The sequence below is a fragment of the Cebidichthys violaceus genome, unplaced genomic scaffold (assembly GCF_023349555.1).
Source record: "Cebidichthys violaceus isolate CVI_PGR_0920_01 unplaced genomic scaffold, fCebVio1.0.p SCAF_8, whole genome shotgun sequence".
Classification (NCBI taxonomy): domain Eukaryota; kingdom Metazoa; phylum Chordata; class Actinopteri; order Perciformes; family Stichaeidae; genus Cebidichthys; species Cebidichthys violaceus.
Window position 1 is genome coordinate 365,234 of NW_027176964.1, and position 15,322 is coordinate 380,555.

Below are 15,322 nucleotides of genomic sequence, written 5' to 3' on the forward strand. Positions count from 1 at the left end.
GTGTTTTACTATTATATCTGATGTTTTAGGATATATATTGCCGCATTAATGTGTATGCTGCATGTTTTTAACTCCTTTATAAACTCTTGGTTAGTTTAATCTAAAGCAAACTCAACCCATCAACTCTGTTATGGTGTTTCTTCTGTACACATGACATCTATTGCACCTCTGTCCATCCTGGGAGAGGCATCCCTCCTCTGTTGCTCTCCCACAGGTCTCTTCTTCTTTTCTCCCTGTTAAAAGGGTTTTTGGGGGAGTTTTTCCTGTTCCGATGTGAGGGTTCCAGGACAGAGGATGTCATGTGTGTACAGATTGTAAAGCTCTCTGAGGCAAATAATATTTATGGCAGTTAAAGCTACTGCAGTTCACTTGCCAAAGTTACTGTTCACTATTTAAAGACAAAGTCCATCCTCCTTTCTTTGTTAATATAGAGTTCAATAACACGCTTGTTCAGAACGTCCGTGCGTTTTTATTCCAGTAAGAAGCCCTTCTCGATTCATAGACGCCAGTGATGACTGTCGAGCCTCCCCAGTTGTATTTCTTGAATAACTTTTAATGCGTTTGAGGGCTGACAATGTCCGCTGGTCAGAGGCAGTAGATACTGGGATTGTCACTGCCCAACATGTCGCTTGAGCCCACTGACCAATCACATACTTGTAGGCCAGCTAGAAGGCTCTGGCACGTCAAAGAATACGCCCAACATGTCAAAGTAAAAATCTGATTGGTTGAAGACTATGACAATCAACAATATCGTCCCCATTTACTGCAAATGGATTGACTTGTAAGTCTGAAGGCCTCCGGGCAGATTTGTTTTACTTAGAGACAGAATAGAGGTGAAATCTGATTGGATAAAAGCTCTACTTAAAACAAGCTTCACTGGAAGCAGAGCAACTGAGGAAGACAGTAGCTGTGCAATGAGATAATAAGTTAATGGGAAAAAATAATTAGAATACATGTAATGTATTTATGAAAATTATAAAATAGCTATAACTTTGTGATTCTGTCTAACCCAGCAGAGATACGTCATTCTTATCTGTGACCAAGCAAATTCCTCAAGCAACACATAAAGAAGTACTTTGTGTTGCGACTTGTCTACCCGGAAGATACTTCTTCCTGTTAACTATTGTTAGCTAACTAATTGGACAGCTACCTAGTTTGCTCTGAATTTAGTTTCCTTGTTGCTGCTGTTTCATTTGACAACAAATGTGGTCAAACTAATGGCCAAACGCATTGGTTTGGCATTAAAGGTGTTTGTTGTGACTTTTTCTCTTGTCCATGTTCTCTATAGAACTAGGGCAAGTTGTCTGAAAACACAACCTTACTTTGCTTTGTGCTAAGCTATATATTTAACATTAAGCTAGCTCATACTATCTCTCGCTAATGTGATGCTAACTGTAATTAGCAGCAGTTATCCAACAAGAGTGGCTTTTTAACGTTTGGGCTAATATATTTTTTTACTGTGTTACTATCACTCTCGTGGGCTCATTTAATTACCTTTTTTAAACTAGGGAGTAATTGGCCTAATGTTGATTTTTACTTTTCAAAGCCAGTTTCCTTGTTACTGCTAATGTTAATTATTTTTACAACACCTTTAGTCAAACTATTGTTTAAGATATATTTCTTTTCATTATCATTGGATTTGTTGAGCAGCCATTATTGGAAGAGTTTAAACCGTCAGACTGAAATGTCCATCTCATGGAATAGTGCGGCCATTAAAAAAAGACAGATCGATGAAGTGATGTAAAAACCAGATAGTGAATTGGATTTTCATAAAAAAAAATACAGCCAGGGAAACTTTATGGTATGTTAAGTTGGTTCAAGATGCCAGTGATATAATTACTGGCCGTCATACTAACACTGCCATTGACCAGTAAAACTGTTCAAACCAGTTTGAGTGAACGCAGCAGCTTTTGCAGTGCAGCGATCAGACGTTGAGATATTAACGGTCGGGTTTTAACGGGTGTGACGTCACAGTTCTGTGTGCTTCTGGACTCGGCTGAAGAAGATGGCGGCCTCCTCAGGTTTGTGTAGCCTTCGAAACTAAACATATATACAGCGACACAAAAGTGTGGGCGAACCCACTTGGCCGTGCTGTCATCTCGGCCACCAAAACGTAGCAACTTGCTAACTTATAAAGGTTTATTAAAATTGCTCGTTTATTCGGTTAATATCTCCTCTTGGTGAAGCAACGCTCTTCACGGGAGCCGTCTATCTCCCGGAGTAACTGTGTTGGCTAACCTAGCTTACACGAGCGAGTAGCTTGCCCCATGAGTTAGCTAAAAACAGCTCAGGATGTTAAAAATAAGCGTCCGTTTACAAATATTTGCTTTCTGTTTCTCAAAGGAAACCCCCATAAATTGTGAAGTGCGTTATAAAAGTTTAATGGGGTGTGTAAGTAGCCGTTAATATTAGGGGTTGTAAACAACCGCAGATTGTGCTAGCTAACATAGCTACTAGAATATTCCAGTACCGCGAGGCAGCTAGAGTCATACTTGTGTCCGGGTAGCTACTTATTTCATCGGAATAAACGTAACGTTACTATTAATTGTTTGTATTGATTATCCAGGTGCATTGTGTAGCTTAATACCCATTAAGCTGTTAAACTGTTTTTTAAATTTTTTTTTTACACCTTCTCTGTGACACACCTTACATTGCAACACCATCACGGTAACGTTATCATTGAAATGAAGGGTCCAGTAAGGCTACTTCTATGATCAACACTTCACTTTCTAACATCATCTAATAAGATTACTACTGTGTAACACTAGGAATAGATGCAGGAAGTAACTCGGTGTCTGTCATTGTTGGGTGGGGAGTGCAGAAACGCAGCAGATTGTTACGCTGTAGTTGTCACACGTTGTTTCAGCAAGTAGTCGGAGCCCCCATGCCTTCGTTGAACGCTAAGCAGGAAGCGTGGTTGTCAAACTTACAAAACAAAAGTCTTTGAGAATTACAGAAAAATAAAATAATGATAATAATAATAATAATTTAAAATCAATGTTCAACGTTCTTTCTTTGGTGTGTGTTCAGCTACGCACCACGGGGATACAATTACAAACGGGAAGTAACTTCATAATCGAAACTGCAAGTCTGCACGACCTGCTGATTCATTTTTAAACCCACAAGTAGTGCGATAAATATACCTAAAATGTTACTATCTACGTGGCTCAAATCTGCTCACATCATCAGTCTTTTATCAGCATTAAATCTTATGATCCAAACAACTATTAGTTATTTTAATGAGTGGCCATTCATATTATAGACTAACTTAAATCATGGATTTGACCTACACCTTATTGCTTTTAGTCTATCAGTTATCTAATATACCTGACGTGGCCCAAAATGTGTGCCTCTTGTGTATTAATATTGTAATAGAATGTCAAAATGATAATTTGTTCCCAATGTAATTTGACATATGTTTGAGGAAAATAAAATGACATAGTAAAAAAAATACGAGCTACAAACTGAGGCTGAGCATACTGATTTATTGAGTCTTTTTATCATGTAGGATAGTAGCGGCCTCTACCAAGAACATTTGCATATTAACTGATATACACTGGATCAGCAACTCAATTCCATGAGTTATTAATATCCTCAAAATGTGCATCTACTTTGCTTTATACCATATGCCTATATAGATATATCTTTGTAAGTTTAAAAGGCCTGATGAGGATATAAAACATAATATCATAGGATCCCGTAAAATTGGTTGTTAAAGAGATGTGACCACGACCATAAACTGAGCGGGACATTTTATAGTAAAATAAATGATCACGTTAATTATTTTGGGGGTTTTTAGCGCTGAAGCTCAATTAATGATCTGTCAATTTTCAGAAAATGAATTTGCAAATATTTTTAATTTGATTAAATATTCACTAAAGGCGTTTTTCAAACAAAATCGGAGGATATTTCCTTTGTCTTATATCAAGGTAAACCAATTCATTTCAAGGTTTCGGACAAAAAAGCCTTTTGATTAAGTTATTTTGGCCTTGTTTTACCGTGTTATAGGCCAAACAATTATTTCATTAAATGAGAAGATAATCTTCAGGCTAATTGATTTGTTGATGGATTATTGATAATTGTAAGTGACTTATTAGCTGATGATACCAGTGATGCTGTGGTGCATTAAAACTCGCTGCTACCATTGGTCTCTTTACCAGTGTTTGTGTCGATAAAGGTTTGAAATCTAAATCAACTTCTCGTGAGCAAATACCTTTTAAGAAAATGTTCGAGCCACTTAAGAGTCAATCCTTCATTCTAGCCACCGCGCACCAGATGTGAATTATTGATTTTAAGAAGTGGTGTGAAGGTTTACTCTGATAAATGTCTGAGATCAGAAGAGGTGAAATGAGCCGTTTGATGACGGAAGGGAATATTTGAGTGTTTTCACCGTGTCCTCTGCCTCAGTCACAGGGCCTTTTTAAAGAAACAATTTGTCTTCATGATTATGAAAAGTAGCAGTTAGTTACCTTAAATGCTGTCCCCTCAACCTCCACCAATCCTCCAGTCATGAACTGTAAGTGGTTCATTGACATCGTCAGGCTGCGTTAAATGCTAAGATCTGAGTCGTCCTCTAGAACATTTTCCCACTAAATGAATGCTTTGACTGACTAGTTTTGAATGATTTTATTATCAAGTCAGCTGTTACAACTCTCGGTCACAAGATGACTGGATGTTACCCTGAAACATTCATCAACAATCAGCTGCAAAGGCCGTATGCTCCGGACCTCATGACTGTTTACTAACTGAAGATTTTTATGAAGCTTCGATGTTCAGCAGCATCAGATATCTTTCATAGATATCTTGTGAACGAGGTATCAAGTCACATGCGGCTCCACAGCAGGTAGAGCAGGATGCTGGTGCAACATGTGCGTAGTGTACGGCGTCAGTTGATATCGAGTCATTTCTTGTATCAACCAGTCACATGTTTACTCGTTTTCAATGCATTACTTTTCTGTGGTTTAGAAAGATGAATGTGTGTCTGCATCAGTTGGAGCGCCGACAGTGACTAAACACTTTATCACGGTTCTATTTCAGAGGAAAACTGTCGATTCAGAACCATTTTAGGACTCAAGTAACACTTGTTTACAATTATGGTTGGAACTAATTATCATTATCCTCATTGATTAATCTATCAAAAAATATATATATATATATATTTTTAATAGATTGGATTCAAAACAGGTGAAATGTAAAAAACGTTCCTGTCCTAACTTCTCAATCGGTCACATTTCTTCTCTCCCATCTGACGAGCAGTAACCAGAGAATATTTGACGTTTTTCCTTGATAGTTGAATGGAATAATTAACCGATTTAAAAAAAAAAAAAAAAAAAAAAAAGTAGTTTCAGATTCTAGCAATCAACTAATAGTTTCAGCTCTATTCACTAAGTTGATTAATCTGCAACATATTTAGTCAATAAATGAACCTTTTGTTCTATTAAACGTAACAAAATAGTAAAAAAGGTGACATTTTAAAAGTCCACTTATGCTCACTGATGTGTTTTTAATAGTTTTTGGCACGGAGTAATAAGCTGCAGTAAACCAGGTCGTTGCTACACAGATGGTACCGATTGGTGGGTTCATTCATTGTTGGTTTTTGGTCTTTTAATGGAATTTGTTAACAGTATAAAACTCGAGACGTATACTTTAAACTTGGCTCCATTTTTGTTATTTTAGGAGTTAAAGTTCCACGCAATTTCCGCTTGTTGGAGGAGCTTGAAGAAGGGCAGAAGGGCGAAGGCGATGGTACCGTCAGCTGGGGCCTGGAGAACGACGACGACATGACTCTCACGTGGTGGACGGGCATGATCATTGGACCAGCAAGAGTAAGAGCCGACTCAGCACGTGGACTCGTTCCACTGCAGATACCGTCAACTGTTATTGACTCTGTTACTGATACCTACATGTCTTCTGTCTTCTTTTTGTCTCCCAGACCAATTATGAGAACAGAATATACAGTCTGAGAGTGGTATGTGGATCTAGATACCCAGAGGTGTCCCCGACTGTTAAATTTGTAACGAAAATAAGCATGAATGGGGTAGATAATTCCAACGGCGTGGTAAGTGTCCTCACAGATCTCATATGGTTGTTTACGAGTGTTGCTCTGTGTCTTATCATTGGTTGAACTCACACACTGTTTTCTCGTTGCAGTCTTGTGACGATAACTCACTGTCAGCCCGTCTGTCCCAATGACTGATTACGTGTTTGTTTTTCTTTGTCTCGTCTCACAGGTGGATTCAAGTAGCGTACCAGTTTTAGCAAAATGGCAGCATTCTTATAGCATTAAAATTATTCTTCAAGAGTTAAGGCGTCTAATGATGTCCAAAGAAAATATGAAGCTTCCACAACCACCAGAAGGACAAGCCTACAGCACTTAATCGCAAATGGATTGTTTGACCCTCTGTCTTAAACCTTTACTCTTAGAAATATCGTGTAAAACCATCAAGACGCTCACTTCACACATCAACAATATCGTCTGCAAGACCAAGATTGGACTTTCTTATTACATAGCTCATTGAAAAGGAAAATGTCCCCCGCAGTTAAGCACCGAGTAGTTAAAAGACTTCAAGACCACAGTTATCCGCCTTTAAAAGAAAACTTACTTTGACAATGACTTTTATGTTCCACGTGTTCCGTCACTTGAAGAGGGAAGCATGACGCCACGCAGAGGAGGAACCAGAACCCCAATAGTTTTAAGTTCAAGCGACCGATCACCGCAGTAAACGGCAAGATGTGTGTCTGAAGGCATGTTGTGTAACTAATACCTAGTCCAAGAGAAGCCACACTTTTCAGTTTGTTAGTCCAAAGTTATTAGCAGGTTCATTAAAATATCATGCAGATTGCTAAATATTGAACTGTGGCTGTAGTCTCAAAGTAGTGTCACAAGATAAGAAGGATATAGACATGCATATATATGTATGTGTATATATATATTTGACACGATACCAGTATGTTTCTGATCTGCAGCTCTTTGACATGTAACAGACGTTGAAGCCTGTTCTGTTCTGAAACTCTTGCATTTAACTTCCAGTGAAAATGACAGGTGTATGAACTTGTGATTTTCTGATATTAAAATCACTGTCTGCAAAAAAACCCAAACAATTCAATCACAAGCTTGACGTTTTCTTTGACTCCCCGGCTGCACCAGCACTCACCAGTTCACCCACCAGAGGGCCTCAGCTGACCGGTAGACTTGTGTCTGCAGCGTCATGCATTCATGCCTTATTGTGTTGTGAGTTAGCCAAGTAATGGAAACCCTGTCGTCATTAGAAAAACATAATCAAAATACCATTTATCATACACTACAGTTCTCATTTGGTGAGCTATTCATTACATAGATGAACCTGTTCCTTTATGATCGATGGGCCATCCAATCTGTGTCAAGTTGTCGCCTCATTCTTCTTCTGTTATTATTTTCCAGTAGATATCCAGCAGTGAAAAACAAGGGTGCTGCTCCCTCTGTGACCTTTTTAGTTGCTTTTCAGCGGTTTGATTATTCCCAAAGTTTAATTAAGCAAATGGGCATTTAAAGGGAATTCACTGCAGATGGCGTAATCTTCTGTCTTTAGTATACGCTCAGTTTGTTTATCCGTTTAGAATTATTGTGCATTGCTAAACATTAAGTTGGTGAAGCATCTTTGAATTGACATTTTTAAACCCTATTGACCAGGAAAATTGAGCAAGACCACATTCTTTGTTCCAGTAATGGCCTGGGAGAGTAGTGCTCTGTGAGAGAGGGTTAATGGTGTATTTTAGGGGATTTCTGGTCATTTACATTCCATTATCCACTGGCACAGACCTTATTTTGGAAGGATTAGTATTTGATAGTCCAGTCGCAAAAAACACTGATGTACCATCAGTCAAATCATTCCACTGACATTCCGTTTTCTTCTGTTCTTTTGAATACCTCTTCATGAATGGTCGTTGGATTGTGACAGCCGCGGGGCCCTTTTAATGTAAGCGAGGCGCAGCACGGTGTGTCTGTGAGCCATCTAAACGTGATGGACCGTGGAGGCCTGAGTGACTTCCTGCTCGTATATCTCTCTGGCTGCAGCAGAGCCTGACTGCAGGCAGCTTGTCTTGTCTTGAGGCTGAATTGAGCAAACGTCTGTCGCACTTGTCACTGCGTTAAGGCGAGAGCTGTCCGTTGTTGATGATTCAAAAAAAATGCCCCTTGAAAAACAAAACTATATTATTTTTTTTACCGGGGTCGTGTAATTTGTATATAATCTCAAAACCGCTGACTTGCATAAAGATGAATAGAACCGCAAGGGCGTCTTGTCTCTGAACGCTTTACTTAAGATGAATAGTAATTCTACATTTGCATGAGGAGAAAAAAAAGCAACATAAACAGAAAGAAAACACGCTTGGATTGTGAATTTGTGCAGCATTTGCATATCAAAAGTCCCTAATTTTAACTATTTCTATTTTCAAGCCCACATTTGCATAGGGTGAACTTTGATGTGTGGCTGCACCGGTACACGCTTCACTGCCTCTCGTGTCCGACCGGCTCGAAGCTCTGTCCCCTAGAGGGCGCTCCACACTCACGCATGTCCTTTGGCAGGGCTTCTGTGAAGGAGCTTCTGTTTAGAGGACATGACGGCCACAGTGATGCTTCCAGGCTCCATTTGTGCACGCTGTCATTATTCCTTAAAAAGTGACGTGTTTTGCAGTTTTGCTGCAGGGAACAACACGCCGGCTGTTTCGGAGGCTACTGTTCCAAAAGGCTCTTAGCTGGTGTCCCCGCGTGTCCTTACGGGGCCGTTGAGGCTGTGCACGTTTGCTGGATAACCAAGGCAGCGTTTTGTACTGTGTTAGCCATTAAAACCCTTCGTGCAAGCAAGATTTCTTATTTCAATTTGTGTGCATGCGCGTGGGTGTGAGATGAGCCGGCGCTCGCTGCGGAGGATGACCTCACTCTTCCTCAGCCTGAGCGAGATGAGATTTGACTTTCTGGATGTGACAGTTAGTATATGGGCCTAACTTCCATCAGCTATACTCTGCTTTGCTTGCTTGTTGTTTTTGTCCCATCACCCTCCTCTCCCTCCCGATCCTCTCGGAAGTCATGAATATGAAATCAGAAGTGGCTTGTGTTGCAGCCAGTTCACTCAGCAGCACAGTCATCCCCGAATATGAAAGACACAGCCCCAGGTTACACAGGCTTATTCCTTTATTCACCATATGCATTTCCAGAGCAGACTTCTCTGAACCTTTTTCTCATGGTGACTACTCGTTTTTTTTTTTTTTTTTGTGTGGAGAATCTCATTTAAATGGAAGTAGGAAATCCTTCCTGGACTATTTAACCTCCAGCCCCATCAGACTAATTTGAATTTCAAACATGCACCTGCACAAAAGCGCTAGCTGAAGCTATTACACTTGTACCACCCGGGTTATTTTGGTTTCTTTATAAGGTGCCATCCGGGTGAACATAAAGAGTTATATTGCTTTGGGTTGGAAGGGGATGAAGGCAGCAAGCCGGAGAGAGCTGTTCGGTGATCTAAGACATACGTCTCGTCTGCCGGCAGACTGCTGGAACCAGGCCTCCGCTCCCAGAGCGCTCACCTTTTGCCCCAACGGGCCAAAAGGTCGCGTCTTGCGTCTGTTGATACTGTAAAAAGCTTTGTCTTCTTTATGGCCGCTGAAGGGAGACTGTGTCTGTCTCTCTCAGAAACCACATGTGTTGCCATTCTTTAAAGCCTTGTCATAACATACATTTTAGAGTTTTACGGAGAGGAGAGCTCATATAGTCAGATATCTGATTCTTCTGATTAAAAACCAAATATGATGAAAGATCTAGTTGACGTGAGAGGGAGGACATTAAATCACACGGAACTACAAAAATGTAAAGGATGACGCAATACATTTTCCATTTTGGAACTTAATGTAAAGATGGCAAAGATACAGGAGTTCAGGTGACTAGACATCAATAATATCACGCGAAGATAAAAAAAACTACATACATGTTGGTATTTAACCATGGCAACACAAGTCAGCAGCTCCACTTCTGTAGTGGTCTTTGAGAGGCTCAGTGTTGAATGTTCTGCAGCCTTCTGCGCTGAATCTATCGTCAACCCAGTTGCTAGAAAAACAAAATGTTGGCATGATACGTTTCTGCAAACCACGGATACGTCGAATGTTGACGTTCCTGAAAGCAAAAATACATTTAATGATTGTTTCATATCAACGTTGTATCACCATGTCACGTGATTCACGTTGTGATAGAAGGTCATGGTTTGTGTTAAAAGGTACGTAGCACGCGTAACTAGCATAAAATCAACGCTGACTTCTGGTTTCTCAAAGGGACACGAGCAGCGATCTCCTGGGTGGAAGTGTCTGTTTGACCTGTGTTAGCAAAACGCACACATCCAGAAGACATGGAGCGACATTAGCACTCGTTTGGAGACGTGGCGAATCCAACATTCCCTCTCTTTTAGCTCTGTTTTGTTCTCAACCAACTCCTGAGGGAAACGTCAAGAAACAGTCCACGACATTCACCAGCTAGTTGTTAACTGTGTCTGTCTGCCGTTTGGGACTGAGAAGGAAGTCAACAGTGGGTTTATCAGAGCTTAGTTTACTGCCGCTTGAACCAAAACAGTGAAGCTGGGGGGGGGGGGGGGGGGGGGCAGAAAACCAAAACAATGAGCTTAAATATGCTAAAACGTGAACAGCTTTACTGTTACGTTGTGAGCTTCTTCTCCGTGGCCTCATCACAGTGAGTGACCCCACATTACATCACTTTACATTTAGTATTAATATAAAAGCGTTGATTAGTGCAACCTAATATCTTTTCACTTTTACCCTTTAATCACAAACAAGTACTCAAAGACACAAAATTGGCTACAAGTCAAATTAAATTTCGATTTTCTGAGCCAAAAATCTTCAAAAAAAGAGTCTTTAGTGCCCTGCTGTCTCCGCCCTGATTACTCTCTAACTAACATTCTAGATACACTTACTTTAGTACGGGACAGTGCTGGTACTCCTTAGTATTTTATTCATGTATTATAAAAAGATAATCAGTACCAGAAACACTGTTTACATAAGCTAATTACCCACGTGGACAGTTTTCTTGGGGGAGACTTAGAAAACGGTGTGTCTGTTTTAAGTGCTGTATTTACAGTGAGATAAATGAACGGCCTCCTCTCTCTCTCTCTCTCTCTCTCTCTCTCTCTCTCTCTCTCTCTCTCGCTGTGAGAAAAGAGACAGATTGGAACCACATGTCTGTTGCGCTGCCGGCTCTCTGGGCTATTGACATGCACTTCACAGAACCATCCCCATTCGGATACGCTGCGGCAGCGAGCACTTGAGGTCATTTTTATGCTCACTGATGTTAGACTGCGAGACGAGGAGAATGACAGTCTCAAGTTATAGGGAAGCTTTGATTTGATTCTGCTGTCGCCGTTTGATGTATGGATCACGGTATCTTGAGAACACGAATTCAAAAGTCAGCGTGTCGCTTGTAACGGCTCAACCTCGTCTCGGGTCAAAGCGACACAGAACAGGGCTTCTTACAAAATGTTGCAAAAAAGCAGGAAGAGAGAGAGAGAGAGGAAAGAAAAAAAAAAAAGCAAATCGTCTGTGTACTCACTGCATTCCAGGTTATTTATACAGAGTGAAAAAACTGTGTAGACTTCATGTCTCTACTTGGTGAGAACTATTAAATTACTGGTGGATGTTTTTAATTACTTCACATAAATGTTGGAACATAACACTTCTCCAGTGTTTGGAGGGTGGGGGGGAGGGGGGGCCCTATAATGTCTCACATGTTTAGGGAAGCACTGGCTTGCACTTAATCATGGTGGTCCCTGTGTGATTCTGGCGTTGGAAATGTGGCTTTGTGAGAGAAAAGTGAGCATTCCTTCTGCTGGCGCAAGGGAGAGGAAATGGGTAATAAAACCAGGAGTGAAAAAAAAAAAAAAAAGAAGCCTCGGCGGCGTGCTGGAGCCAGTGATTCTGGGATCCACTTAATTGCTCTTAAATGAAAAAGATTTTTGGCTTCCCATTTGCTGTGTTTAAAGAAAAGTCAAGTCAAATCCCACATGTATACCAAGCCAAGCGGTGACTTCTCATTCAGCAGTATGAGCACTAATCCCTCTCTTTCAGCGGTGCCATCGGTAATATTATTATTAATATTGAGAACGCTGCTGTTCGTCGTCAGCAAACGCCAGAGGAGGCAGATATTCTGCTCTTTTGCTCATTTACTGAGGCCAGAGAAATCTCTTGGGGGAAAAAAAAGGGTATCAACACAAGTTTGTTGAATGTTTTATCTCTGTGGTTATTTTCAGACTTCTTCCTGACAAATACGTCCACAAATAGCTGTCTTTGCTTTGACATTTGTAATGGTAATTATTTGTTATTTCACGATATTTTGGACGACTTTGCTGTTTCATCAAAGGCAGTTGCAGTAAATGTCCTTTATAACGACAGCTAGCCACGAGCTTTGGGGGAAGAAGTCTTCAGATTTTACTTCAACAGAAGTATTAGCAGCAAAATGGCCTTAGATCACCAGAAGTGAATGTGGCCTTGAGTGTTATGAAGTATATTGGATAATGCAGTATTCTCTGTTGTAGCCGGTTGAATGTATCCTACTTTTTACACTGTTGTGCAGGTTTTGTATGTAGAATCTTGAGTAACAACCATAACTGTCAAATACATATAGTGGAGTAAGAGGTACAATAGGCATATTTGCTGCTGAAATGTAGAGTTGAATTAAACGGAAATACTCAAGTACAACATCAAAACTGTAGTGAAGTACAGTACTTGTACAGTACTCTTTTTTTTTCTTCACCATTTGTTCATCTTATTGCATCATTTCTCCAAGTGCGTGACCTCTTGTTGAATAAAACATTCCAGCACGTCCTCTCCGTGTCGCCATCATTGGCCATTTTTGTGTGCGATTGTGACGGCCCGGGTGTGAAGATGCCACTCGGCGAGCCATTAAGGCCCGAAGTGCCACGCTAAGCTGTCATGTCGTGTCATCCGCTTCTTTTGTACTCATTAATTGTAGAGAGAAGTGTGTCACATCCTGTCAGGCTATACTGCTGGCGTCCCTCTGGTCACCCCTCGGTGCCCGCTGCCCGCTGATGCTATTGTGGCAAGCGATGGCCGCAGAGGACAGGAGAGCCGGGCCCTGCAGGATGTGAGACAATGCTGGGAAGGAAGAGGAGGGAATCCCGGAGCTGTGTGCAGAAGGCCCGGTCAGCCGAGTGTCTCTGAGAGCACTCCCCCATGACTTCTCCCCCCTCTTCCCCCGAGGATAGACTTTGTCATCCTCTCACCTTGTGTGTGTGTGTGTGTGTGTGTGTGTGTGTGTGTGAGTGAGGGGAATGAGGATGAAGGCTCTAGCTTCTTCACAGGTTTTAAGAGGTGATATCTTCATTTGGTTTTGCTTCAGTGGAATTCATAGCAGCACTTTATTTGAACCCTTTTAAGAGCATTAATAAGCAGCATATAAACCCATATTGAACTATTTATAACACACATGCAGTTCTAAGGAGATGTAAGGACATCAGATCAGGGGTGGAAGAATACTTTTATGTAAAAATACTACAGTGTAGAAACGTTCCGTTACAAGTAAAACACATACTTGTATTTTGGATTTCTTCTAGAACATGTTTTCATGCTTTAACGTTTAGAAACAGTTTATTCTAATGACCTTGCATGTGACTTGTTAAATCACATGTTTTCTGACCTCGGCAGCCCACAAAAAAAAATTACTGGGTTGTCTTATTTCACAGTTTGTGGGTTGGGAGGCACTCCAGATACCCGAATGTATGTGCTCAAACACTGAAAAAGTGAGAAAGAGTTTTTCATATGTCCCATTAAAGCTACAGTACTGTTAGCCAGCAAGCTAGCTGTAAATAAGACTAATTATATATTTGTCTGTCACATCATTTAACCCAATGTGTAAATAGTGAAGTAAAGTTGAGATCACCAAAGTCAGTAGGGTTCATCCTCTGGGCACCGTGAATGTCTGTAAAAAATAAACAATAGATAGACTTACGTTGCCACCCCTAAAGTTAAATGTGTTCACGACTACATGCTGTTGTTATAAAGCATTCATAAATCATTTATACCCCGCTGAATGCCAAACAGGGGTGTGATAATTCACCTGCTGCCAGCTAAAACACCTCTTAAGAGATGAAATATTATCCAAATGGAAGCCTTTCTGTGAACTCAGTAAGAAAAAACAACGACACAAGATTTTCCTCATGTTTCCACGGGGCAGTTTCACCACATGTAACACAGCTTCGTCAAACCAGCAGCGGCCATTCCTGCCTGACTGAAAACAGGCCGTTACGGTGGCCGTGCCATTGTGGACCTCTGCGCATGAATCAACGCTCGAGCAGCGATAGACCTCATGGCACGGATGGAGAATTAATGAAGAAGAATCTGCGGCGTCGGGATGCGGTCGCAATTTGCTCCTGCTGAGTAGCTGAAATGCAGTGACACAATCAAAAAATATATATATTAAAAAAAAAATGCAAGATCCGACCTTTTAAGGTTCTGCCTCTGGCCGCTGGAAAACGTGTCTCTCAACCACAAAAGATGATGCACTGGGTTGCGCTACAGACAAGCGGGGGAGCAAAATACATGTCCAAATATTTCCATGGCTCCTGTGGCCTTCTGCTTGCATAGTCCTGGCATGAGCTCATCGGCGTGCGGCTAGTTTGTGCTCCCTCAGCACTGTTCTTTCCCAGTCTGTAAGTATCAATGTCGAAGCTAAGTAGGCATTGACAAAGTCCTCGGAGCCCCCTTTCCCACTACCCACCAGACTCTGGCTCCACTTGGTATTGAGGGTCGAGGTTTTCATAAATGCAGATTACATCTTTGTGTCACCTAACACTGAAGGAGTGCAGGTCATGCTCTCAGGTTGGACTTAATATCTGGAACACTTACAGTGGTCATTCTCGGCCAGGAGTCTGGATGATAGCGCCATTGATCATCAGTTGCAATAAGGTATCCATTCTTTGTGGTCTGTAATGTCTTTTTAAGTGAGCTCACTGTATGAAACAGTTATTTCTCTAATTCCCGCTAGCAGTTATTTTTGTAAGCTCTGATCCAAATGGAAAAAAGGCATCAGAAAGCGTCGAGAAGACCCTCCTTTGGGGGATAAGCATTCTATTCAACTGCAGTTCAAATCTCCCAAAGAGTGACTCTTTTGTGGTGTTTAACCAACGAATAAATTGACATGAAATGTATTCCCGATAATGCAAACATCGGGAACAGAGGAGCCAGAAATAACTCTCCCAGGCAAGATGTGGAAGAGATTAAGGCTGAACCAACGAAATAAGCGAGTGGAGGCGGGAGGTTGGAAAATGAGATG

At 41.0% G+C, this 15,322-nt stretch overlaps 1 protein-coding gene across 1 annotated transcript; it reads left to right on the forward strand.

Annotated features, from left to right (window-relative positions):
- The first annotated feature begins 1,920 nt into the window (after nucleotides 1–1,920).
- Nucleotides 1,921–7,106, forward strand: ube2v2 (ubiquitin-conjugating enzyme E2 variant 2). Its single transcript, XM_068701685.1, has 4 exons — nucleotides 1,921–2,021; nucleotides 5,677–5,825; nucleotides 5,933–6,058; nucleotides 6,231–7,106. Exons 1-4 carry the CDS (start codon nucleotides 2,006–2,008, stop codon nucleotides 6,375–6,377), a joined length of 438 nt encoding a protein of 145 aa, XP_068557786.1. The 5' UTR covers nucleotides 1,921–2,005; the 3' UTR covers nucleotides 6,378–7,106.
- The last annotated feature ends 8,216 nt before the right edge of the window (nucleotides 7,107–15,322 follow it).